Raw genomic sequence first — 24,805 nt, 5'->3', positions numbered from 1 at the left:
GGTACGGTTTCGGTATTTCGGTTTTAGATGCCCACCCCTAGGAAAAAAACTTGCCTGCACTGGGGATAGGACTACAGTCCTATCCCCCTCCAATCGCAGCCCGCCATGTGTTCAATTTTGTCAGAAAATGGACAAGTGGCGAGCTGCGATTGGAGGGGGATAGGACTGTAGCCCTATCCCCGGTGCAGGTAAGTCTCTCTCCACCCCTAGGCTATTGTGATACCATGTTTATAATGTGAATATCTAATTTAAAACCAATTGATAACCGGTGTATAAATCCAAAACCATTAATGCATGACTTCTATTTTCGATGCGGATTGAATGCTCACCTTCTACAAATGTTATTTGCCTTGTACGAATAAGAATAAACTTCCCTTCCATGAATGCTTGTTATCTTTCAAACACTAGCCTATATACTGAACATTGAGTTATTTTTGCCTCAAATTAACATGGTCCACATACCGGCAAAGGAATGAACAAGAAAATAACTGTTTTTTTTTTTCTTTCTAAAAATTGAATTCGAAGTTATAAATTATTTCAACATTGGAAAGATAAATACCACTCATTGGTGAACCCATAAATTTTTTAGCGGAGATACAATTTTGGCCAGGATTTATTTATCTTTTTTTAAAAACAAGCGTGTTATGCAGTAGCCAATGTCGGCTTTTATTTCTTCAATACGTAAGTGTTAGGTTATTCTTGTAAAACTTTTTGTAGATTGAACATCTAAGGCTTTTTACCTAAATTGACCTTAGATCCCTTCATGCATTCACATCATACATGAAAAATTATTTTATGTAAAACTATTGTATGAAAAATGGTTTTTCGAAATAATCATTTTCTCAATATAATTTTTGGTGGCTTTTATTCCTTACACATCAAATAAGAAAACTTGATTTTATGGAATTTTAGTATGAAGTATATATTGACTTAATGAACCATCATTTTTAGCCTAAATCCTATTTTGCACTAAAACCGATTTTTCATATTTTAATTTGGTGGGAATTTGATTTTCTAGTATTTTTATTTGAATCCAAATGGGGGGTACTTCTTTATTTACATTGAAAACTTAAGTAAATTGAGTAATATAAAAATAAATGAAAGTAAAATGACAAAGAAATTTATTTAAATGCTGGAAATAGAAATAAGGTAGCAATGTGCAGCAACGCTGTGCAGCACATCAACAGACTGACTTCGTTTAGGCTTTTCGTCGAACACCTAGGCCCCGTTTGGCTCATGGGAAAGGATGCTCGGGGATGGGAAATCAATTGCTTTCCCATGTTTGGTAAGTCTATGGATGAGAAATGGTTGCCTGGCACATAGGAAAGTAGGGAGAAAGTAATGCCCTCTTCTCAACTTGAGTTTTGTTTTCCCTTCTCATGGGAAAGTTTGGGAAAATAAGCCAATATTCAATGCACATTTTTCATGACTATTTTGTTCCCATTAACAATTTAGAATTACAATGTATCATTAAATGCATTTTTTTAAAAATTTGATTTAATATGGGTATAATTGGAAAATTATACAAACTTTGTTTTCCATTCCTACCCAAAACAAACATGGGAAAGAAAATAAAATGAAATCTCCGGGTTACTTTCCCGACATTACCAAACGTGAGAAAGGAATCTTTCATTTCTCATCCCTTGGAAAATGACATGGGAATTGATTTCCCCTCAAATCCGTTTCATGAACCAAATGGGGCCCTAGAGTGCACCTCCCAGGACTGAACATAGGTGCAATATGCAGCACTTATAATGGTTTTTTGGGCGAGGAGAGGTGCATTAATAGGTTCGCCATTGGTACCACTAAACAAAGTGCTCGTTGATGAAAGAAAAAAAAAACATTTTTGATTATATCAAAAGTAAAAAACAAAAGGGTAAAAAGTGGCGTTCGTAGAGCACACAAACATTTTGTTTTTGTGCATAGCCCACAAACATATTATTGAGCCCATTAGCAACATCACTTAAACAGCTTCACTAATCTTGAACTTCTCAAGCCCAACCTTATACCCAACTGTTTTAATGTCTTGCTGCACTTGCTCTTGAAAATCACTGTAAGTAAAAGGCTTGTACTTTGAGCTCCGAATCACGCTGCCTTCACCCGGGAACACAAAGTAGCAGATTGAAATTCGCTCTTTGTTTTTGTTCACCTTCACTCTGTGTGTCACACTCTTATATTTGTCGTCGCTTATTGCCTAAAATTTGAACCATTCAAGAAAAAAATATCATCAAACAAAATAAGAAAAAAAGCCAAGGACAACCATCCACCAACTCGTAGGTGAGCGACTTCCAATCGTTGATGAATTATATCTACTACGTTCTCTCCATAAGACATCAACGATTGAAAGTCAATTGCATGTGCGGGGTCCGTGGATGACTCTCCCCATAACAAAATATATAAAAAAAACTCTAAATTATTTCTTAGAGGACCTGCATCATATCTCCAAGGTTGATAATTAGAGTGTTGGGAATTGGCTTAACAGTAAACCAGTCATTGTCTTTGAGAACTTCAAGTCCACCGACGTCATCTTGGATCAAGATTGAGACCACAGAGCTGTCAGTGTGGACGTCCAAACCCCATGCAGAGTTAGAGTTGGAGCAACGTGGGTAACGGTAGACACGTACAGAGCCAGTAGAATTTGATAAATTGGACTTCGATTCTATTGGATCCAAACCAAGGTTTTTTAACATAGCTTCAAATATAGTTGTGGCAAGTCTAGCCAGGTGCTTTCCATATTCTTCTAGCACAAGGCTTGTGAGACACAAAAAAGTTATAACCCTTTGTTAAATAAGTTCATGTATAAAAGGAAAGAAAAATAATAGCCTATTTACGCGCAAACACCATTTCGCGTTATAAACAAATCACAATGTGATACATATGCATAAATTTTATTCACTTTTAGTAAGTCAATTTTTGCATGTTTCATGCCACAATTTGCAGTTAAAAAAAGAAAGACTTTTTACCTGTAAAGAGCCCGACAATGTTTAGATGAAAGTTAGAAGAAAAAATGAGACTTTTTTTGTTTTTTAGGGTAAATACACCCAGCAATCAATCAATTGAAACAAAATTTGAATTGGGTCCAGTTTTTCCACACAAAAAATTAAAAAACCAATAAAAAAAGGGTACCTGAGAGATGCAACTATGTGATTATCAGCTTGAAATTGATTGAGTTGAGCTATGGGCACGTTGAACCCTTCAACCAAATTGATATTCTCCAGAGTACCCTTTCTGTATAAGGCTGCCCCAGTTGGAGTAAGGGCAGGGGTGCCCCAGAAGTAGGACAGAGGGCTGGTGATTAGGCTCTGTTTGGATTCAAAAGGCAGAGAAAAAAACGTTTCCGCATGGTCTTGAAGTTGGCTCAAAAGGGTTGGAGGAACCCCATGGTTGACCAAACGAAAAATGCCCCATTGCTCACAGGCCTCACCAAGCTGCTTGCCAAGTTTCAGGCTCTGGAGATCCACCAGGGGTATCGGATCCTCCAAATCATGAACCGGGTTGGCTTTTTCATCCGAATCTACGATCTGGGTCGAATTGTTGAGTGAACGGAATGGAGGAGGGTAAGATTCAGAAGCCATTTTTTTGCACAGATGGAAATCATCTTCTCGGCCAGGCTGCTTATAGCAATGAGGAGCAGCCAAGGTTCATGAAGGTGACAGTAACTATTTTTTAGTGAGACCAAGACATTTGTTTATTCTTGGAGTGGGACCAGGATGTTGTTTTTACGTGTTTTGCTGGTGACACCTGTCCTATGGTCCCTCCTGTGTCTTGTCTCTAATAACTATCTCTCTGACCCTCGCAATCTAAAAAAAAGTGATGTATAGGAAAGGTAGCCCTTAAATCAGTCGTATCATAGGTCTGTCTCAGATATCGCACATGTGCAATTTTTACTGATTCATATTTAACCATAATTAATTTAAACGATTAAGAGTATTTATTCACGTATAAAATATCGAAAACATAAGTGAATTGTATATGGCATATCATGGGTAAACATAATACGAGCGTCAGTCATTCATTGTTGTTGATTTGTTTTTTTGGATCAAAGTGAGATAACTTCATTGAAACAACAATGTCATAGTACAAAAGGAGAACGGTACTTTAATAATGTAACAAGTGTGGCCTCATTAAAACATTACCTTTAAAAACCCCGAACTTGAGGAAAATCCGATAAAAAAAAAAGTGTATCAACTACATCATAGCCAGTAGATCATTTGTTGGTATGAGTCTTACAATAAGTTTTATAGATCATTTGTTGGTTCAATTATTTGTGGGGTCTTCGATCTTATAATAAATCTTAAATCAATCAACGAGCAACATTTTATACTTACTTGTATTACCTTCCAACTGTACAAGAAGGCAATCAAATATGTATTCAAATTTACTATATTCATGCAGTGATTCTTATTTCATTACCTTCCTACATCTCAAATGGGTTATTGACAATTTAACAAGGGAACTGATTTCCCCACTTCTCTTTTCTCCACTTACACTTTTTTTTGCTTTTTAATATTTTTTAATCAATTTTGTTCTCTCTTTCCTATTCTATCCTTACCCTACATTAATTAATTTTTTACTTCAATTTTATATTATTTCTTTTTTATTTTATACATAATTTTCCAACTTACACTCCATTTTCAGTATTAAAGGGGAGAAAAAACCTAATTTCTTACTCGATTAAAGGAAAAAAAATACTGAAAATAGAGTACAAGTTGAAAAATTAAGTATAAAGAAAAAGACAGTGGCGGAGGTAGAGTTTGATATTTGGGGGGGCCACAAGCTTAGAACTATGGGATTTTTTGTGCAATCTATACTATACTCTTCATACAGTCAAAGACGTGAGAAGATGGCCATCTCAGGCGTATGAATAGCTCCACCACAAGAAAAAGAACTAATATAAAAGTGAAGTAAAAAGAAATTAATGTAGAGTAAGGGTAGAATAGGAAAAAGAAATAACAAAATTGATTAAAAAGTATTAAAAAGAAAAAAGGAGTGTAAGTGGAGAAAAGGGAAGTAGGGAAATCAGATCCCTTTAACAATTTACTATATTCATAGCACGTGGCTGATCTTATCTAACTAGTTGCTCGTTTAGTCAAGGTACAAACACTATGACTTTTATTTCATTACCTTCCCACAACTCGAATGGGTTTTTGACAATTTAGTAATTATAAAAGCATTGAATATTTTGTTGAATCCATTAGTACCCTTTTATTATATTTTTTAAGAACCTGTCTTATTGAGATGGGTGATGGTATATTTAACTTACATATACTACACGAATAGTAGGACTCGAACCTAAAACTTTACTTCGAAAAATAATTACCACAAATCACCACACTAGCAAGTCATTTACAAAAGAAAAACTAGCGGAGAAATAGTACCTTTTTGGACAATTTTCTTGCATCCATTTAAATGTCCTCCTGAGATCTTTGGCACTTTCGCTGGACCCCGGTCGATCTTAAAAAGTTATTGAAAGCTGCTCTTTTTGAGACACTAAATTTTGTCCTTTGTTAATCACACTAATTTTTTGTATATAAAAGAACTTAATATGACTCTCGGATTCTTTGTCCCCTTTATGAATAGTACAAAAAACAAAGGTCCCAACAAAGCAAAAGTCAAAAAAAAAGGGCCCAAACTGCAAGACAAAAGCCAATTTCGCCTTTGAAGCTAGTATCCATGGAGGCCCAATTTTAAAACCGAATTTATGGTGGGCCCGGCTTGCCACACCGACTCGAAAATCTGGATTGTTCTGAAATACCAAAGCATCTCTCCTCTCTCGTATAAAACATGGATTAGCAGAACTTGTACTAAATTTGCTAAACACCGGCGCCAGTTAGCACCTCGGAGAAGTTGAGGACAACTAAGCCTACTGTCTGTGGCGCAGGTTAGCCCTCTGCCAGATACTTTATTTATGTTATCTTCGTTTTGTGAGTTTGGTTTATAATTTCTTTATATATATATTTTAAAATTTGATGTGGTTAGTATTGAAAAGAAATTGTTTTTGGTATTTGGGTTTTTGTTTTTTCTCCAAAATTTGTGGCTTAGGCGTTGGCAATTGAAAAGAAAATGTTTTTGCTTTTGAATTTGATTGATGTTCTTATCATGCTTTGTGATTGTTGCATTATTTGATGGCTCGTGTAAACTTAACGTGCTCTGTCTGCACAAAGTTCTCTGTATTTGTGGTAATGTATTGGGCAATGTTTTCTTGATTCAAGAAATACTTTGCTGGTATTGACAGTCTAACAACGAGCAACATGTTAAATGAGTGTTCGGGTTTACATCGTTAAATGGGTGTTCGGATTTACATTATGTCAACATATAGTTACTGACATGTTATTTTGTATTAGACTGTGTGACAGAGAATATATTAATCGTCATGTATTTGATTTTTAATTAGTACTTTAATGTTTGAGCTTTGTTTCATATAAATTCCAAATTTGAATAAAAAAAAAGGGTCCCTTTCCTCCATTTGATGTCTTCAAGTCTATTGAGGCCACCATTTGATTGCATTCATGTTCGCTGCAGATTACTTGCTCTCCTCTGAACTTGGTCATTCTGCAAGAATGGCGTCTGCCCATGTGACTTCGGTTTTGTATCTGCTTCTGATGGGGTCTGTTTTGTTCTATTGTTTGTTCCTATGCATTGGCGTGACTTTGTTCCCTACTTGAGTGGCAGGTTGTGTGCTTGTTCGTTTCTCTATGTTGGCTTTTCGGTTGTTCTAGATGTTGGTCCTGCCTGTGTTTTGTAGTCTAGCTTCTCTAAATTCATTCATTTATAGAAAAATTTCCATATTCAAATGCTAATAAGACCATCCAACATGGGCATGTCTATGCAGGTCAATACAAAATAGCGAGGGATGGCCAAGCATCACCCTGATCTGATTATGTGCCGGAAGCAACCTGGGATCGCCATTGGGCGGCTGTGCGAGAAGTGTGATGGCAAGTGCGTCATCTGTGATTCCTACGTTCGTCCTTGCACACTTGTGAGGGTTTGTGATGAATGCAACTACGGATCTTTTCAAGGCCGGTGCGTTATCTGTGGGGGAGTTGGAATTTCAGATGCCTACTATTGCAAAGAGTGTACACAACAAGAGAAGGATAGGGATGGATGTCCAAAGATTGTAAATTTAGGCAGTGCCAAAACCGACCTCTTTTATGAAAGAAAGAAATATGGATTTAAGAAAAGATGATCATAAGCATCATCACATGTACTTTGATTTTGTATTTGTAGAATGTAGTAATTTATGTACTTGGGGAGATTATGGCATTACTAAATCGAGGAATATCTACAAAAGCGAGGAATTAGATCAATTAAGGGGGTTTGATGATCTCATATCTATTTATTTTCTCTCTCATTCCTGACATCCGATTTACAACTTTTTCTACTTCAAGTAAACATATCACAAAATAGTATGAAGTACCATAAGAATAGGCAGAGAAGTCGGAATTGAGAATTGTCACCATCAAATTTGTATGCTTGTTTTTGGTTGCCGACTTCAAAACGATGAGTGATCGTGGAATCAATCAAAACCACAAGCTGAACATTATGACGCTAAGTAAAAATATAACTTTTAGTGAAATACATGGCTACATATATATGAATCTAGTGTTTTAACTTTGATGGCCGAAGGTCAAAATGGAAAGCATATGTCACTTGAAGAGGTCCGTCCAATTCCCGTCAAGTCACTCAAGAAACAAAAGAGAAAAGGAAATTGTGACAATTTGGACGATCTCACCATTAAAGCATTGTGTCGACTAACCAACAAGCAAGCGTCAAGCATATGCTTGTAAAACCAATTGTAGGCTGTAGCTATAGGTGCTTTACCTATTTACATCAAGCCCATATGCTTAGCAAAGTTAATTTCTTAAATGGATGAAGCTTGGTAAGGCTCAGTGGATGAAGCTTTTCAGCTCTTGCATAGACTTCTCTAGGTTCATATTCCCTTTCCATGCAAATCTTCATTGCAAAGTTCAAACGCATAATGGAAGCTAACTCTTCGTCTGTGTTATGTATGGGTGGGCATTTGAATTAATGAACATAAGGATTGAATCGAAATAATCAGAAATTTTGTGTTGACACCAAGAAAAAAAAAGTTTTGATTCTACTTATGGGTTTAACCATTACAAGCAAAGGACTCACTAGTGTAGTGGTTTGGAGCAATTGCTCCCCGATTACTTTTTCTGGGTTCGAGTCCTAGCATCCATGTAATGTGCGTGAGTTTAGTATGTTATCGCCCCTCTCAATAGGAAATGTTCCTTTAAAAAAAAAAAAACTTTAGTTCAAACCAAACTGAATTAGTAGTATTAATTTTACTTTAAAAAAAAAAAAACCAAATCCTTTTGGAGGCCCAATTTATATCCAAATCATTTAGGCCTAACTTATACTCAACTAACCCTAAGGCCCAATTGATGCCCTTAATTACCTCACCGTGTCATTATATAGTGAGGGCGCCCTTGAATGAGGACTTATCTCTTAATTATTGGATCAAATTGATTAGTCTTTAGATCAAATTGGTTTGGTACCAAACAACAAACCGAACTAAACTCAGCTAATCAATCAGTTCGGACCGAATCGAAGATGCGGCTACGATTTGGTTGATGGTTTAGGGGTAGAATCAATCAAGCCGAATCGTGTCCACTCCTAACCCTAGTGTTATGTCATCAATTTTTTGGGCAAGCCAATATTTGTCTTTGTACTAGGGTGACATTGTAGCACTTCATCGCCAGACGTGGACTAAAAAAAGCCACTTTTGAAAACAAGTTGCTGCCTTTTCCTTTTCTGGTAAAAGAAGCGGTCATTCAGGACAGCAACGCCGTTGACCTCTAAAAATCGATGGACATAGATCTTCAGATGCACTGACACACAATCACGAGATGGTCTTGCCTTTGTTCATTCATGTGTGAACGTGACAACCATGATTTATAATCGTCGTCAACTCCTATCCTAACAGTCCTATAATAATAATATTACACAAATATGCAATCACTTTGCTAAACGGGTCTAGCATGGTGAAAAAGGGCATTGATAGGTTCGAGCCTCCATAACATCTTGATTGTGTGTGTGAGAAACCCCTCTCCTCTAATTTAAAAAATGTGCAATCACTTTGTGCCACGTCTTATGTCTTCAACCAAAGCCATATATATATTGTTGAACGTATAAATACAGCAATGATATTGGTCTCCCCTCTATATCCTTCTGCTTCTGGATCGAGAAGAGAGAGAGAGAGAGAGAGAGATGGGATTTGGAGGCAGTCGGCTGTGCTTGTGTCTCTTGCTTGCCTTTGCTTTAATCTCCTCTGCCCGGAACAACATTCCATTTTCAGGTATGCATGCATGTTGATTTCTCCATTCTCAGGTATATATATATATCCTCAAAACTAATTGCATAAGATGAGCAACTGAGTTTTGTGGACATGGGTTGGGGGAAAAAAACCATGATTTCCAAAACCATTTAATTTTATTCAAACCCAAGTATATATAGAGGAGTTCTGTAAAAACTAGAGATATAGAGGAGGAGAATCATTTTGTTGGAAATTAAATCTCAAGTGCTGCATACATTTGTCTCATTATGATATACAATAATATCTTAATATTAATTAAATCATGATCAAGATTAATCTTTTTAATTTTTTTCATTGAGCACCGTCAGGTATCCGTTGTTTGAGTTTGGAATCAATTTGGAAAATGGGGGGAGGGTTTTGAAGTGCGTGCAACACCAGCTTGGTTTTTGGCCTTACGGTCTCTCATCTCATGCATCCCTATATGTTTGTCTCTTTTATATGCATTCTATATTTGCTAGTGGTGCTTAATTAGGACACTAGTGTCACAAACTAATTGAGACCCAATATAATATAGTTATGTATGTTGTCAGATTGTATGTCAACGTAAGAGTTATGTTGTTAAACTGTGAATCTAAACCATTGATTAAATTCACAGTTCGGCAATAAATATATGTGTGGGATGATTTCATGGACTAAAGATTATGTAATGAAGGCTAATAATTAGTTTTTTTCTTTGTTTTGTGTGTTGCTGGTGTGTTTGGTTACACTGTTAATAGATGATGAGGTGGCAGTGGCCATGGAGGGTAGATCTTTGATGGTGAGGACAGACGACTACAGTGACCCAACTGCTAATCGTGGGCATGATCCCTCCTCCTCCTTCTCTAGAGCCAAGGCTGGGGGCCGCGGTGGCCGAAAAGGCTAGCTATGGTTGAAGAGGCACATATTGCTCTATAATATATAAACATGTTTTCGTTTTCTTTAATTGGCTTAACCAAAATTTGTGCTTACATGGCTCTTGTTTTGCATTGTATGTATGAACTTAACACGGCCATGGCGGATTCACTTGAAGATGACTCAAAAATTTAATTGTGCGGGTTTCAAATTGTGCAACGAATTATATTGAAAACTGAAAAAGTTGATATATATATATATATATATATTCCAAACTTATTAATTTGGAAAAGTTGATACGTATTCCAAATTCATGTTTCCTTCTAAAGCTAGCTAGGGATATGGAATTGTTAATATTGTAAAGTGCAAATTCCACCTTTATTTATAAAAAAAGACAAAAAAAACCGTATTATAATTCAACCTGGTTAAGGTGTGGATTGTTTCTCTAAATTTACAAAGAAAACACTAGAAACGGGACCAATAGAATTAAGGTCATCCAAAACGTTTTGCCCAAGCAAATGCTTCGTGTCGACAGGTGTAACAGTTGGAAACTGCCACGTTTACAAGCTGTAAACACTCTGCCACAAATTTAGCACAGCAGCAGAAAACGACACCCGATATTGTTGGAAGCTTCTTCTCCTTCTTCAAAGCTTCACATATATGTGCTGTAGATCACTCTCTGCTCCCAATATCCATTTCACTAGACGACGCCGTAATCCTACACTATGGCTTGGTTCAGAAGCCTCATCCAAGTCTCAGCCGCCGCCAGATCAGTGACCAAACCCAGAATTTCAGACCCATTTTCTTACACTCTGCTCTCGCGCTTCAGCTCGGAGCCGGCTCCGATCCATGAGACTCCGGCTCCTCAGCCGCCGATCCAGTACTCGGGTCTGGGCCCCACGAAGCCCGGCGAGAAGCCGCGGGTGGTGGTCTTGGGCACGGGTTGGGCCGGGTGCCGGCTCATGAAAGGCTTGGACACCGATATATACGACGTCGTTTGCGTGTCGCCTAGGAACCATATGGTCTTCACGCCTCTGTTGGCATCCACCTGCGTTGGGACTCTGGAGTTTAGGTCCGTCGCGGAGCCAATCGGGAGGATCCAACCTGCAATATCTCGCGAACCCGGGTCGTATTTCTTTCTTTCTAATTGTGTTGGCCTCGAACCTGATAAGCATTTGGTACGTCTTGTGCTTTTTGGGGTTTTAGGTTTTCGTGGAAAATATGTTTGTGAATAGTGAATTGGGTATCTCTAGATTTAGTAACTTTTTGGGTAAAGTTTGAATCTTTTGCGTAAAGCATGACATGGGTAATTGTTATTTAATTAAAGTTTCTCTTTTCCGGAATGGAAAATATGAATTATTTAGTTTATGTATTGTAAATCTTTGGGGAAGTATGATTTTTCAACTGAAAGTGTCTTAGTTTTAAGTTTTAACAAATTATTTGATTCGAAGATTATGTCTAGGTGAAGACTCGAAGAATGTATGTTAGTGGGAAAGTGCTACACTGTGATGCATATAGAGTTACAAGACTAGCCTATTATTGGTGGATAAAATATTCAAAATCTTGGAGATTATTTGGATTTTACAATGCAAGAAATTTTGGTTTTGGGAAATGAAGGTGCAATGCGAGACTGTAACCGATGGAGCAGAACCCTTGAAGCCATGGAAATTTGAAATTTCATACGACAAGTTGGTAATTGCATTGGGAGCAAAGCCAACCACTTTTGGAATACAGGGTGTAGAAGAACATGCAATTTTTCTTCGTGAAGTCTACCATGCCCAGGAAATCCGCAGGAAGCTGCTCCTAAACTTGATGCTGTCGGATGTTCCTGGTATGTACTGCAGTTAGATTTTAAATTTAATTACTTGAGACTAACAATAATTTGATGTGAGCTCTCGTTGTATATTTCACTCATGGATTTTTGGCTGGGGGCAGGTGTTTCTGAGGAAGAGAAAAGCAGACTCCTACACTGTGTTGTTGTAGGAGGTGGTCCCACGGGAGTTGAGTTTAGTGGTGAACTTAGTGACTTCATTCAGAGAGATGTTCGACAAAGATATTCCCATGTGAAAAATTATATTCATGTTACCTTGATTGAGGTTTGTCCATTAAATCTTTGCCATGGGATTCAACCTTGTTAAATACTTTTACAAAATAATTAGATATAATGCAGTCCATGCAAAAACTTAAAAGCCGTCAATTGTTTTTTTTTGAGGAGCTGTCAACTGTTTATTGTAACAGGAAAGTAGATTACCATTTCAGACTTAACCAAATCTTTTTGAAAGAAAGTATGGAAATTGAGTAGTGTTCTTGTCTTCACAGGCAAATGAGATATTATCATCATTTGATGATCGCTTGCGGCACTATGCTACAAAACAGCTGACAAAGGTAAGAGATATTTTATTCATAAAAGAACCTATTGGCTGTTATTAAGCTTGTTCTAGTTTTTCATAGTGCCCGCCTATTCTCATACTGGAATGTCTGGTCTGCCTTTAGATGTGTAAAAATGTCTTTCTAGTAATTAGTGAAAGCAAAATTGAAGCCCAGAAGCCCAGTTTCTACTGTTTGTGTTGGTATCTTCTCCCTACTACAGGTGGACCAAAGATTTCTGTTTTTTGAGGGATCATTTTTAAGCATTGATCTTATGTAATGGCAACTTTAAATGCTAATCCATGGTATTGGAATGACTGCTAAAGTTAATTTCCCATTGAATCTCAGGAATGTTCATGATTCATTTGATTGTTTCTCTCAGTCAGGAGTTCGTCTTGTCCGTGGGATCGTCAAGGATGTCAAAGCTCAGAAGATAATTCTTAATGATGGCACCGAGGTTCCTTATGGGCTGCTGGTATGGTCTACCGGTGTTGGTCCATCACCTTTGGTGAACTCCTTGCCACTTTCAAAAGCTCCTGGTGGAAGGTAATACCTTATTTGCTTTTATCAAAATGGATTTCTTCCTCATCTCAACTACAGAAGTTTCTCATGAATCTAACCTTGTGGTGGTTCTTCTGATTTTCATCTTAAAACCTTGCAAATTTTCATAAACTTTGGTATCTTCTGTTGAACTTTTAACATTTAACTTCTTCTATCCCCTGTTTAAAAAATTTCCATTTGCCTACCATATATATTTGTTTGCTATCAATGGCCTTTTGCTTTGTCGATCATAAGGTTTCAATATGCTTTTGGTACATGTTTCCACTTGCTGCCTCTTTTCACTACCCAAATTGTTAAGCATGCGTTTGAAATGGCATATCATATTAGAGTTTCTCTGATTGCAGGGTTGGTGTTGACGAGTGGCTGCGGGTTCCTTCCGTCCAGGATGTGTATTCAATTGGTGATTGTAGCGGTTTTGTTGAAAGTACTGGAAAACCAACCCTTCCAGCCTTGGCCCAGGTTAGGAACTGTTTGAAGAATAACTTGTGCTAACTGCTAATGTAGTACAGAGAGTAGTTGTAGACCTGTAGATCCCCATGCATGTGAAAGTCCATAGGCTTTGAATCATGGTAGTAAGTTGAATTTAGTTCTTTTCTCTTAAAAAGTGATTTCAGATTTTACAGTCTATTGTTAAGTGGTGGATACTGGTGATATAGTGTTACTGGTGTGGTACTAGACCTTTATGCATATCTATTTCAAATATTTGAAGGTTGCAGAGAGGCAAGGAAAGTATCTGGCGAATTTGTTGAACAAAATTGGTAAAGCTGGTGGAGGACGCGCCAACGGTGCAAAAGAATATAAATACGAGGATCCATTCGTGTACAAGCATTTAGGAAGCATGGCAACTCTTGGGAGATACAAGGCTCTCGTCGACCTCAGACAGAGCAAGGTGAATTTCAAGCCACTTCTATGCCAACTCTCTTGAGCTTTAAGTTAAGATAGCTTACCTGTGTAGCTTATCTATTTTCAGGACGGAAAAGGCTTAGCTTTGGCTGGATTCACCAGTTGGTTTATATGGCGCTCAGCATATTTAACACGAGTCTTGAGCTGGAGGAATAGATTCTATGTGGCGATTAACTGGGCTACAACTTTTGTGTTCGGGCGTGATATAACCAGAATCTAGATTCAACACGGAAAGCAAGATACTTAGTAGGATGGACAATGCTACTAGGTGATTCAGGCAGCACTGTGGCAATGACCGAACTGCGGTGGCACTGATCATGTGGCTGCGAGTGCTGTGATGGTGACTGTTGGATTCAATGGGTGATTGCTGGCAGGAGTGGCGGTTGAACCACTTCCATGGGAAATCCTTTTTTTGAATAAACTACAATATATGATGTGGAAAATGATATGATTGCCATGTCATTATGTAAACTAGAGTTTCGGGGTATTACTTGGTGCCCTACACGTTACTTTGCCTATGATCATGTCTATGACCAAACTTGTGTACATGCATTTTAGTGATTGAATAACCGGTTTACATGACATATTGTGGCTATTTTATATTGTGACTTGAGCTCTTACAAATCAATGAATCATATTCGCTCATCACTTGGGTGAATTGTTCACCTTGCAGTTCTCTTGGCAATGCGACCACCATGTTCCGTTAAATCTTGATTTCTAACGTTGGACATTATTTCTTATCAGAAGTTTTAAAGAAACGTATAGCATGTTACATTCCTGACCAAGTTTCTTCTTCTTCTTTTTAATCCAAACATTCAAGAAGGTTCAATATTTTGTTAAAATACACAAACTCAAGCAAATTGCAAAAGCACGCACAAGTTGAATTTCAAGAACAAAACTGGAGCTTGTTCATAGTGGAGTTTTGGGTCTGTGGTAAAATATACTAAATACATGCAAAATGGAAAATTAAAACCAGTGTACAATCCCAATTTTGAGTAAACACGGGAATTATATTCCATCAAACGAAATTGCCTAACAAGTTTCAGCCTGTCTCGGTTAATATGCAGAATAAGATTATCATAGTCACAACCCATCTGCAAAACATTCTATTGAGGTTTGTACTTTGTATGACAGGTAACAAGTCATGGCACCACCCAGCTTGAAGCCTTGAACCTACTACGCAACCAGCTTTGAGTCTTGAACTTATGCAAGATTACAACTCCAACAGTAAGGATTCAGACTTTCCGAACCCAACTGAAAGACTAGGACCATAAAGCTGCAGCTCCAAGGCCATCTGTGATTCTTGAACTACCCAACTTTGCAGCGATGTCATCCCTTAGTTCAATCTCACCTGGGAATCTTCCCTCCTTCAGCTTAGAGAAAACCTGGAATATACAAGAGCACAGAAGCTACAGTCAATCATACGCACCACTAAAGAAAAGCATTATTGAAAAGGCCAACGCATGTATTCACCAAACAAAATAACTGAATAGCAATGAAATTCTAGTTCAAAGCACACATATGGCCGAACAAACGAAAAGGGTTCACCCACCAATTCATCGTTGAGGAAAACTTCAAAAGCACCAGTGCCTTGGAGGAAGGACTGCAATGCATTGCCAAGAAGCCAAGTGGATGCGATGGTCCCAAATCTATTTGCACGCAGAGAGTGGTACCAAGGAGGGGGTGTCATAATCCCCAACATTGGAAAAATTTGCTCGCCCGCCATTACTATCCCAAAAACTCCAACTTGAGCAACGGGAACCAACTTGCTGAGCACACGCTTTGGAAGGGGTGGGGGGTGATTCAAAAGAACGACATGAATTCCAGGAAAAGAAGACTCCAACATCTTTGTTATTGTTACTGCATTCCCCCTACCAAAACCAACTCTACTCATAAGTAAACATAGCTCAATTCTTTTTCCATGATTCAATCTAACATGTGAATGGCAAACCAAGTAGCACATCACATATCTCTTTTGGAACACAAATTGGGAGCTAACATATAAATCAAGAGCATTTAATGGGTTGGAGGACAAAGCCCAGGATCAGAATAACATTCCAAAATTTCTATTGAATAGCTGTTCAAATTGATCTTTTATCATCTCACATCATAAACACAACATATACAAGCCAAAATCTATGAAGCAGGTGAATATAATAATTTGACACAAAATGAAAGACCCAATACGAGAAAGGCAGAAAAGAAGTAAGACAAGTACTTGTAAGAGCAAGAGGTGCAGAAACTAATCTTGACTGTGCTGCCGGCTCCGAGTCCAACAGCGCTTGGTTTCTGAAATTCAATAAAAATCAAATCAGCGCATGAAGAAAACGAGGGTATCAATTTTGGAAAACAGAAAATTAGTTTGAAGTACCTGTGAGGGGAAGTCTAGGGTTTCTTTGGCAACTGGTGATGGTTGGTGTTCAAGGTGGTGGTGGTGATGGTGATGGTGGGGAGGCTTATGGGGCGGAGGTGGAGGTGGAGCGAAGAGGTTTAGGAGGTCGGTGCAGAAGAGGAAGAGCGGTAACCCTAACAGAAGAATCTGTGCGCGATCCATTGCTAGAGTCTACAGAGTAGAGACGACGGAGAGAGAGAGTATGTGTGTGTGCGTTGGAGACGAAAATGGTTCTTCTTCTGTTGTAGTCTTTTACTTTGACTCGACTGGTTGGTTGGGATAATTTGGGCTCAGACCATTCGGGGCAGCCCAATAATTTTGGGCTGCCGGCACAGAACTAATACATGCATGGAAATATGGGGTATATTAACGATAGTCATTCTATGGGCACCCAATTTTCTCTAGCCACTTGTGTTGACATTTCAAGAAAACGAAATTTGCTTTGATTAGTCAAAACACATTTACAAGTATACCAAAAACTAAAGAAATGTAACTAACTATGTGGATATGGTCAGTGGAAGATGAGATGCAGTGTAATTATCCCCTATATACCATGCACGGGTTTGCATTAACATTAAGCAAACTATTTTTTTAATATATAAAAGCGATGTTAGAGGAAGGGTAAAGCGAAGGAAGGAATTCAAATTAAATGATAACAGTTCTTAATCATTTGAGCTACAAGAACCGAGTACAATTCAAATATTTTTAATAACAATTTAAGAATTCTTAGCCCTTTTTGTTATTCAATAAAAAAAAAACTATGCTTGGAATTAGAATCTTCTTCAATAAAATGAAGAGAGAATATAATTAGACCATTGACCAATTTCTGATATATATAATATTGTTGAGTAATTTTTGTGTTATAATATGTAGGCTTTTTATCACAAAATGTCCATGACGTTTGCGAAACTATCAGATTGCATCCTTAAAGTTTTTTTGTATCACTCATCGTCCCTAACGTTAATATAGGTGCTCTTAAATAGTCCATCTGTCAAAAAATCTGTTAAATCCAGGGATATAATCGTCAAATCAATCCAAAATCATAAAAAATATTTTATAAAAAATTTCCTTCCCTTCTCTCTTTCCTTCTTCTTCTTCTTTCTCTTTCTTTTCTTCTTCTTCTTTCTCTCCGCCAGATTCCTCATCTCTTCTCTCTCTGTTTCTCTCCTTTTTACGTATAAAATAAAGATGTCCCCAGCCAAATTGACATCTCTAGACTAGTTCTGTCCAACTCTCAAACAGTTAAAGCTTTGCCTCTTCTTCTCTGTCACTGTAAGTTGTGAGAGCCTTGAACTTCAAATCCATCTAAGCTTTTGAATTTGCTCTAAAGAAATAGCAACAAGATCTGCATATTTACTCTGCATGAGGAGCCCTGCATACAAACACAGCCGGCCATTTTTCCTCATCTCTTCGCTCGTATTGTGAGAATAATTGTATATATTTGAAGTTTTGCTAACCGGAAGAGGTGTTTGTGGTGGATCGAGTTCATGTGCGGCTAGCTCGAGCCGAAAAAATTTCAATGGCAATTTGCAGTCAGAGGCGCTAGAGGAACTGAATTCGAGGGTGGGATTTATCATGGGCGTGTCCTGTTTCCGAGGAAATACCCATTTAAGCCTCCTTCAATCATACCTTTGACAGAAAATGGTGATTTCAAAACCCATATCAAGATCTGTTTGCGACTGGATAAATGGCAGCCATCATGTAAGGTGCAAGATGTTTTGGTTGATTTCATTCATTCAATGCCCACCTACCCAGATGATGAAGTGTGTTCATTAAAATGCAGTAAGGAAGAAAGGCGTGCCTGGCCATCAAATCGCGTGCGGCAGCCACAAAAGATAGCACTTTTGACTTTGAACGTGAGGGAAGGGAAATAAAATATATATATATATTATAATTTTGGATTGATTTGACGATTATATCCATGGATTTAACAGATTTTTTGACTGAGGGACTATTTAAGAGCACCTATATTAACGTTAGGGATCATGAGTGATACAAAAAAACTTTAAGGATGCAATCTGATCGTTTTGCAAACGTCAGGGACGTTTTGTGATAAAAAGCCTAATATGTATGGATGTTACTGTTGATTTGTAACATTATGTGGTTATTTTCTAGTTACACGTTTTTTTTTATAATACAAATGATAGTCTAAATTACAACCCTCGGTTTGGATAAGGAAGAATAACTCCGAATTTAGTTAAAATTCGGGAATTTAAGATGAGAAATTGACAATTCCCTTGTTTGGCAACGTAAGCGCGAAATTTATTAAATGACACACATAAAAAAATGTGGAAATTGGGGCATTCAATTTCCAAGTTTAATTTCCACCAAAATAGGCTTCATTTCACAATTTTCATAGTGTTGGAATTCATATTTTCAAGTGTGCCAAAACTTAGGAAAAGCAACGCCAAAACTTATGATAACACTCCTCTATACAAATTATCTTATGCCAAATCTAAAAGATGCAAACCATAGAAGGAAGGAGAAAGAGTTCTTCTTGAGTTATATGTCCTCTGCATCAAATCAGATGTTGAAGGCACTCCCAATTGAGAAAAAAAAAGAAGAGTATGTTGTTGATGTTTATTGCACATGGAGAGTGATTTGGTTTGCTAATATGCTCTGTTTTTTTAGTCTGATAATATGCTTTGTTTTTCTTTCTTTCAATAAGTTGACTTATGTAGTTCATCAAACAATATATTATTTTCCTCTTCGTAGAATACATTCTATGTCTGTTATCAGTTTTTTTTTCTTTTGACACAAATGTGAGTTATGAGTTAGAAATCAATTTTTTGAAATATTTAATTTTTGTCATTTACAATTTACATGAGCTATCCAAACAATAAAATTTTCAATTTATGTCATTTACAAAATTTGACATACATAAATCCAAACACTGAAGTCTTCAATTTCTAGAAATTGAAATGATGGAAATCTAAATTCTGTCACTTTAAAATTTTATGTAATTTTCAATTTCTTCATCCAAACAAAAGCAAGGAGATGAGTTTTTCACACACACTATCAAAGTGTCATAAGGATTCGAACTTATTTTTTTATTAGAAAAATAATTCATTGATTAAAACATCGAAGAATACAACCTAAAAAAGGGAAGGAAAAAAACTAGAGGAGCAAAATAGTGGCCTCATTAAAACCTTGCCTTTAAAAACCCCCAAGGGAGGAAATTCCGGTCAAGGAAAAAGAGTACCACAGCTCCCCTCTACCCACAAAAACTAACAACTCATTCCCTCCCAATCTTTTGCTAAGAAGGCCGATAACCACGACAGCACAACATCATCCTAAACAAAAAACTGCCTGTGTCGCAGACCAAATTGAGCTAATTCATGAGCAACAACATTGCCCTGTCGTGGTTGATAGATGACATTCACAACATCTACTTGCTCCATTAACCAACAAAGGTCGCCGACAACATTCCCCACATGACTCCACCAGTCACCTTGACTCGATAGAATAGACACCAATTCCATTGAGTTAGAAGCAAGGATGAGTTGGCGATAGCCCCGTGAGAGCAACCCTAACAAACTCACTCTGGCAGCCATTGGCTCGGTCTCTAAGACATCCAGTCCCAATAGCCTTTCTCCCGCAAATCCAAAAAGAAAGTCGCCATTATAATTTCATAGGCATCCTCCCACTCCTCTTCGGCTTCCCTTCTTGCTCACTGCCCCATCAACATTAAGGACTACCAACGGGTAATGGGGTTTAATCCATCGAATATGTCGGGGTTCCTTAGGTGGTTTCACAAGGGCATTACACTCCTTATATCTCCTTGGCATTTCAAAGGTCCCCTCCACCACGTCTTTCAATTTACACACATATTTCCCATGTAGCCAGTCATTTCGTAGCTGCCAAGCTTTCCAGCACAAGTATGCAAATTTTTCTAAAGCCAAAACAAAGAAATTCTTAGCTATCATATCAAACAAATAAGCAAATAAGCCTTCATTTGCCACCTCGCTAGCTCCAAAAACTGAACAACACCAGAATTGCTTGATCTTTTTGCAACTCCATATTGCATGAAGTGAATGTTCTCCTTTTTTCACACATCTTCCTCATAAAGGGGATTGCAGTACATGTCTCTAGAACAAATTAAAAGCTATTGGTAACACGTTTGAGCAAGCCCGCCAGATAAAGAACTTAATCTTGTTTGGCACCTGTAACTTCCAAACTTTATTCTAGAAAGCAATTTGAGGACCCAAATCAGACCCCCCCCCCCCCTCCCCCCGCCGCCGCCGCCCCCCTTCCCTCACTTCATCTACCCACTGTAACTCACACTGGTGTAATGCAATACGATAACCACTGTTTACAGTATATTTTCCATTTTTTGAATAAAACCAGTACCTACTATCCTCCACCTATACAAGAGAACCCAAAGAAATTCTGAGTATCGCTGCTTGATCTTCGTCCCCAAATAGGCTTTCAAGTTTTACCATATCCCATACCCCGAACCAGTTAAAAGTTAAGAAACAATTGCATCTGGTCGCACTCCAGTGGTGAATAATGGCTTAAAAATGGATGGTTTTGGAATATGTCGATCTTGTAATATCCTTACTGGGCTGCCATTGCCGATTCACCATACCATGCCTTCCTCAATAACTTGTCTCCCCCACATAATAGATTTTCAAATTAAAGAAGGAGAGTTGCCAGTAACAGCATTCATAAACTTACTATGCGGAAAATACCTTGCCTTGAAAATTCTTCCCACCAAGGAGGACGAGTTCTCTAAAAGGAGCCATGCTTGCTTTGCTACCATTGCTTTGTTGAAAAAATTCTTGAAACCAAGGCCCCCAAGACATTTTGGTTGACATAATTTCCGCTAACTCATCCAATTTCCTCTCTTTCCTTCCTTTCCCCACCAATACTTGGCAATCATAGCCGATAGCTCGTGACGGAGGCTTTGCGGCACTTGAAAAACTGTCATTGTGTAAGTAGGCAGCACTTGAGCAACTGCTTTGATGAGCACTTCCTTTCCAGCAGTTGACAAAAGCTTTAAATTCCATCCATGCAATTTTTTTCCAAAGCATCTCACGAACATGACTAAACATTTGGCTTCTGTTGCGCCTTGCGAGAGTGGGCAGTCCCAAATATTTTTCATGGTAGTCCACAATCTTCACCCCAAGAAAAGAAGAAATCAAGTGCTTCATGATAGGATCAGTGTTGGGGCTGAAACAAATGGCTGACTTATCAAAATTGACATGTTGACCTGAAGCCTGTTCATAGAGTCGAAGGATATGCTGTGAACAATCAAAGAGATGAGCATTACAAAATAAAAGATTGTCGCCGGCAAAAAATAAATGTGAAAGGGTAGGAGCTCCCTGGTCAATTGAGACTCCCCAAATTCGTTTTGCATGTTGCGCACTAGTAAGCAAAGTTGATAATCCTTCCGCACCAATAAGGAAAAGATATGGTGAGAGAGGATCACCTTGTCGTAGTCCCCGAGAAGGCACAATCTTTCTAGTAGGTACCCCCAATACTTGCACTGAGTAGGTGACGGTTGTTACACAATCCATTATCAAAGCCACCAATCTTTCGGAAAAACCCAATTTGTTAAGCATCACCCCTAGGAAGCCCCACTCAACTCAGTCATACGTTTTTGACATATCAAGTTCCAAAACCATCTTCTTCAATTTACTTCGACCCCGACGCTTGATAACATGAATGCTCTCAAATGCAGCAATAATATTATCTGTAATCAATCAAAGTGTGATTTATGTCTTTAACACTAGCCCCACCATTGAGACAAAAAGCCACCACCTCATCTCCCAACAAATCCCAGTATTTTTGATAAAACAATGCCGTCATCCCATTAATCTCCGGAGATTTTGTCGGGAACATCTGACCTAGAGTGGACTTAATTTCTTCCCTTGTGAAAGGAAAGAAAAGTTGCCTTTGCTGCTCTTGAGAAACCACAGTCCTTACAACCTCCAAAATTTCACCATAAGAATTACTACCATTTGACGTGAATAAAGTTTGAAAATACTTGCAAAAGATGGAGCCAACCTCCTCGCGAGATGTACACCACTGCCCCTGCTCATTAAAAATCCTCTTTACTCTATTTTGTCTCCCTCGATGCTTAGCTTGCTCATGAAAGTATCTTGTGTTTTTGTCTCCAAATTTGAGCCAAGAGACCCTTGACCATTGTTGCCATAAAAGTTCCTCGTGCTCCATCAAAGTATCAATTTCACGTCTGAGGCCCCCTTGAATCTGTAATGTGGCCGAGTTTGGTTCTCATCCCAGTGTAGAATCCAACTGACTCTGTAACCGCTTAATCTTTGTCGGAATATTACCCACTGTTTCTCTATTCCAAGTTTGAAGGGAAGATTGACAGGTCTTTAATTTATCCATCACTGACCCAGAGCTCCCTACCCAAGCATTCAAAATGGTTTCCTGACATCCATCCAATGTTGTCCACATCTCCTCAAAAAAGAACTGTTTCACCCATTGTTGTCCGGTTTGGTGGGGTAAAACATATAAGCAAAGGTAGATGATTCGACACATGACAGTTGACATGCAAAGTGAATATCTTTGGGCATGCTGACATCATATCTGCATTTGCCAACAGCCTATCTAAACGAAGTTGTACATTACCGTCACCCTACTGTCTATTGTTCCAAGTAAACTTATAACCTTTGAACTAGAGTGAGAAAGGCCCACAGTCCTCAATAGCAACCCCAAAATCACGCAATTGTGACATAGGTCTAAATCTCCTCCTCTTATACTCACTAGCCGTTAAAATTTCATTAAAATCTCCCCCCCACCGGCCAAAGTCTAACAACATCCTCTGCAATACGCCGCAATAAGTCCCAGGAATATTTGCTCAAATTCATTTATAGGTTACCATAGAAGCCAGTAAAACGGAAAATGGTATTCACCAATCCCCCAATTATTGCATCAATATGACCTTGCGAAAAGGACTTGATAGTGACCTGGACATCGTGTTGACATAACAAAGCTAAACCTACTGCCATCCCATCACGACCAACACTAAAACCTCTTGAGAAACCCAACTTTCAAAGCACCAGTTCCATTTGACATTCAGTCTTCTACATCTCCATTAAGAAAACTAAACGAGGTTTTTTATTTTTGAGCAAGAATCTTAGAGCCCGAAATGTTCGTGGATTGCCCAAACCACGAACATTCCACACTAGGATCGTTATTTCTCGTGATGGGCCCATGAACTAGGACCCATCACGGATTTTCCAGTTGGACTGGTAGTAACTGTAGATTCTACAACTCCATTTTGCTTATTAGGAACTCCTTTGATTTGGCTTCCTCGAGGTCGAGCACTGCCCACTATGAAACCCCTACTTCTCCCTTTTGTACTTCTTCCTTCTGGGGATAGAGGCTCATGTGAATCGACAGTTTGAGTTTCACCTCCCAAAATACACTGTTTTTCCTACCATGGTGCAATAGGAACATCCCCCCTACCATTTTTCTCCCCAGCCAAGGAATAGGCAGCTATGACTGGCACGTCACGAAAGCCAGTCATAATATCCGTCACAGAGGGCTCAACCTTCCCATCCTCATTAGGGGTAACCATCACTCGTTGTTTCTTGGTATTTTGCTATACTGGTGAGACTTCTGACGCAAAGTCTACAGTCAGACTAGTCCCAACGTATGGAAACTCTTGTATGTCATTTGGGCGTGGTCTCACAACACCAGTAATTTGATTGTGCGGGACCCGAGGTACTCCTTCCCAGCCCATAAGCCTTCCTTTGTGAACCATTTGCAGTACAAATGCTAAACACATCTTTCATCATCGTTGTCCACCTCCTATATTGTCCATTAACCACCGTCCCCGATTGTCGCAATGCACAATTTGACCCAACATGGTCTAATCTTCCACAAAACAGACAAAATAAAGGCAATATTTCATATTCAATTTCATATTCAATTTCATATTGCTTAGCAGGTTCATCATGGGCAAGTGGTTCAGAGATCTTTAGCCCTACCTGAATTCTTAGAAAACTCCCCAAGCAGTCCCCGTTTAAGCAACGGTCCACCTGAACAAAGTTACCCAAAAAATTCCCTAATCTCTCCCCCATTGCTAGCGTAAAAAATATGGGAGGAATACGTCGAACTTGAATCCAAATTTTTTGGAATTCCAATAGAATCGACAAGTAGCGCCTTATCAAAAGTCCAAGGTGACCCTTGCATAACCTTTCGCCGATCCAAATTAGTTTTCAAAGAGAACAAAAATCGCAAATGATCATTAAGTTAGACCGTCGTAAAACCCTCCCTGGTATGTCAAATCTTCTTCATGGTACCTATGAATGACTCCTTATGAATCGATTTGGACGTAAGAAGTCTCCCCACCAGGAGGAACCACTCAGCCTTCAGCGCTCCGAGTTCCTCAATTCCAGCAACCTCGAAAGCTTTAGCATCCGAGATTGCCAGAGTGCTCG

General features: G+C 38.4%; 5 protein-coding genes across 6 annotated transcripts; 3 read left to right on the top strand and 2 right to left on the bottom strand.

Annotated features, from left to right (window-relative positions):
• Positions 1 to 1,825: 1,825 nt before the first annotated feature.
• On the bottom strand, positions 1,826 to 3,657 carry LOC110758656 (2-oxoglutarate (2OG) and Fe(II)-dependent oxygenase superfamily protein). Its single transcript, XM_021960567.2, has 3 exons — positions 3,127 to 3,657; positions 2,430 to 2,751; positions 1,826 to 2,194 (listed from the first exon to the last, which is right to left on the bottom strand). The coding sequence occupies exons 1-3, from the start codon at positions 3,573 to 3,575 to the stop codon at positions 1,964 to 1,966; spliced, it is 1,002 nt and encodes a 333-aa protein (XP_021816259.1). The 5' UTR covers positions 3,576 to 3,657; the 3' UTR covers positions 1,826 to 1,963.
• A 2,068-nt stretch (positions 3,658 to 5,725) lies between these two features.
• Positions 5,726 to 7,358, top strand: LOC110758721 (PHD finger-like domain-containing protein 5A). Of its 2 annotated transcripts, XM_021960637.2 has the most exons (3): positions 5,732 to 5,881; positions 6,523 to 6,672; positions 6,833 to 7,358. In XM_021960637.2, the coding sequence occupies exon 3, from the start codon at positions 6,854 to 6,856 to the stop codon at positions 7,184 to 7,186; it is 333 nt and encodes a 110-aa protein (XP_021816329.1). In that variant the 5' UTR covers positions 5,732 to 5,881; positions 6,523 to 6,672; positions 6,833 to 6,853; the 3' UTR covers positions 7,187 to 7,358. The 2 variants fall into 2 exon arrangements, with proteins under 2 accessions (XP_021816331.1, XP_021816329.1); XM_021960639.2 differs by lacking the exon at positions 6,523 to 6,672 and having other exon boundaries at positions 5,726 to 5,881.
• Positions 7,359 to 9,210: 1,852 nt separating this feature from the next.
• On the top strand, positions 9,211 to 10,345 carry LOC110758722 (protein PSY3-like). The gene is made up of 2 exons (XM_021960641.2): positions 9,211 to 9,319; positions 10,054 to 10,345. The coding sequence occupies exons 1-2, from the start codon at positions 9,232 to 9,234 to the stop codon at positions 10,197 to 10,199; spliced, it is 234 nt and encodes a 77-aa protein (XP_021816333.1). The 5' UTR covers positions 9,211 to 9,231; the 3' UTR covers positions 10,200 to 10,345.
• A 354-nt stretch (positions 10,346 to 10,699) lies between these two features.
• Positions 10,700 to 14,583, top strand: LOC110758708 (internal alternative NAD(P)H-ubiquinone oxidoreductase A2, mitochondrial). Its single transcript, XM_021960624.2, has 8 exons — positions 10,700 to 11,346; positions 11,786 to 11,999; positions 12,104 to 12,264; positions 12,488 to 12,553; positions 12,918 to 13,081; positions 13,441 to 13,555; positions 13,806 to 13,985; positions 14,067 to 14,583. The coding sequence occupies exons 1-8, from the start codon at positions 10,894 to 10,896 to the stop codon at positions 14,217 to 14,219; spliced, it is 1,506 nt and encodes a 501-aa protein (XP_021816316.1). The 5' UTR covers positions 10,700 to 10,893; the 3' UTR covers positions 14,220 to 14,583.
• Positions 14,584 to 14,878: 295 nt separating this feature from the next.
• LOC110758730 (selT-like protein) lies at positions 14,879 to 16,631 on the bottom strand. The gene is made up of 4 exons (XM_021960647.2): positions 16,371 to 16,631; positions 16,218 to 16,288; positions 15,552 to 15,870; positions 14,879 to 15,384 (listed from the first exon to the last, which is right to left on the bottom strand). Exons 1-4 carry the CDS (start codon positions 16,551 to 16,553, stop codon positions 15,262 to 15,264), a joined length of 696 nt encoding a protein of 231 aa, XP_021816339.1. The 5' UTR covers positions 16,554 to 16,631; the 3' UTR covers positions 14,879 to 15,261.
• Between the last annotated feature and the right edge of the window lie 8,174 nt (positions 16,632 to 24,805).

Source organism: Prunus avium, chromosome 6, assembly GCF_965620075.1.
Source record: "Prunus avium chromosome 6, drPruAviu1.hap1.1, whole genome shotgun sequence".
Taxonomy (NCBI): Eukaryota; Viridiplantae; Streptophyta; class Magnoliopsida; order Rosales; family Rosaceae; genus Prunus; species Prunus avium.
Note: the sequence above shows the minus strand (reverse complement) of the source record. Positions and strands in the feature narration are given on the sequence as shown.

What these genes read in the sequence shown, in the direction of transcription:
- LOC110758656 (XM_021960567.2), bottom strand. Translation starts at nt 3,575, where the DNA reads ATGGCTTCTGAATCTTACCCTCCTCCATTCCGTTCACTCAACAATTCG. An exon ending in CACATAGTTGCATCTCTCAG is followed by an intron (nt 2,752 to 3,126) that starts GTACCCTTTTTT and finishes GTGTCTCACAAG; the next exon opens with CCTTGTGCTAGAAGAATATG. An exon ending in ACCTTGGAGATATGATGCAG is followed by an intron (nt 2,195 to 2,429) that starts GTCCTCTAAGAA and finishes TTCAAATTTTAG; the next exon opens with GCAATAAGCGACGACAAATA.
- LOC110758721 (XM_021960639.2), top strand. Translation starts at nt 6,854, where the DNA reads ATGGCCAAGCATCACCCTGATCTGATTATGTGCCGGAAGCAACCTGGG.
- LOC110758722 (XM_021960641.2), top strand. Translation starts at nt 9,232, where the DNA reads ATGGGATTTGGAGGCAGTCGGCTGTGCTTGTGTCTCTTGCTTGCCTTT. An exon ending in GAACAACATTCCATTTTCAG is followed by an intron (nt 9,320 to 10,053) that starts GTATGCATGCAT and finishes CACTGTTAATAG; the next exon opens with ATGATGAGGTGGCAGTGGCC.
- LOC110758708 (XM_021960624.2), top strand. Translation starts at nt 10,894, where the DNA reads ATGGCTTGGTTCAGAAGCCTCATCCAAGTCTCAGCCGCCGCCAGATCA. An exon ending in CTACAAAACAGCTGACAAAG is followed by an intron (nt 12,554 to 12,917) that starts GTAAGAGATATT and finishes TGTTTCTCTCAG; the next exon opens with TCAGGAGTTCGTCTTGTCCG. An exon ending in TCAAAAGCTCCTGGTGGAAG is followed by an intron (nt 13,082 to 13,440) that starts GTAATACCTTAT and finishes CTCTGATTGCAG; the next exon opens with GGTTGGTGTTGACGAGTGGC.
- LOC110758730 (XM_021960647.2), bottom strand. Translation starts at nt 16,553, where the DNA reads ATGGATCGCGCACAGATTCTTCTGTTAGGGTTACCGCTCTTCCTCTTC. An exon ending in CCCTAGACTTCCCCTCACAG is followed by an intron (nt 16,289 to 16,370) that starts GTACTTCAAACT and finishes ATTGAATTTCAG; the next exon opens with AAACCAAGCGCTGTTGGACT. An exon ending in TTTTCCTCAACGATGAATTG is followed by an intron (nt 15,385 to 15,551) that starts GTGGGTGAACCC and finishes TGTATATTCCAG; the next exon opens with GTTTTCTCTAAGCTGAAGGA.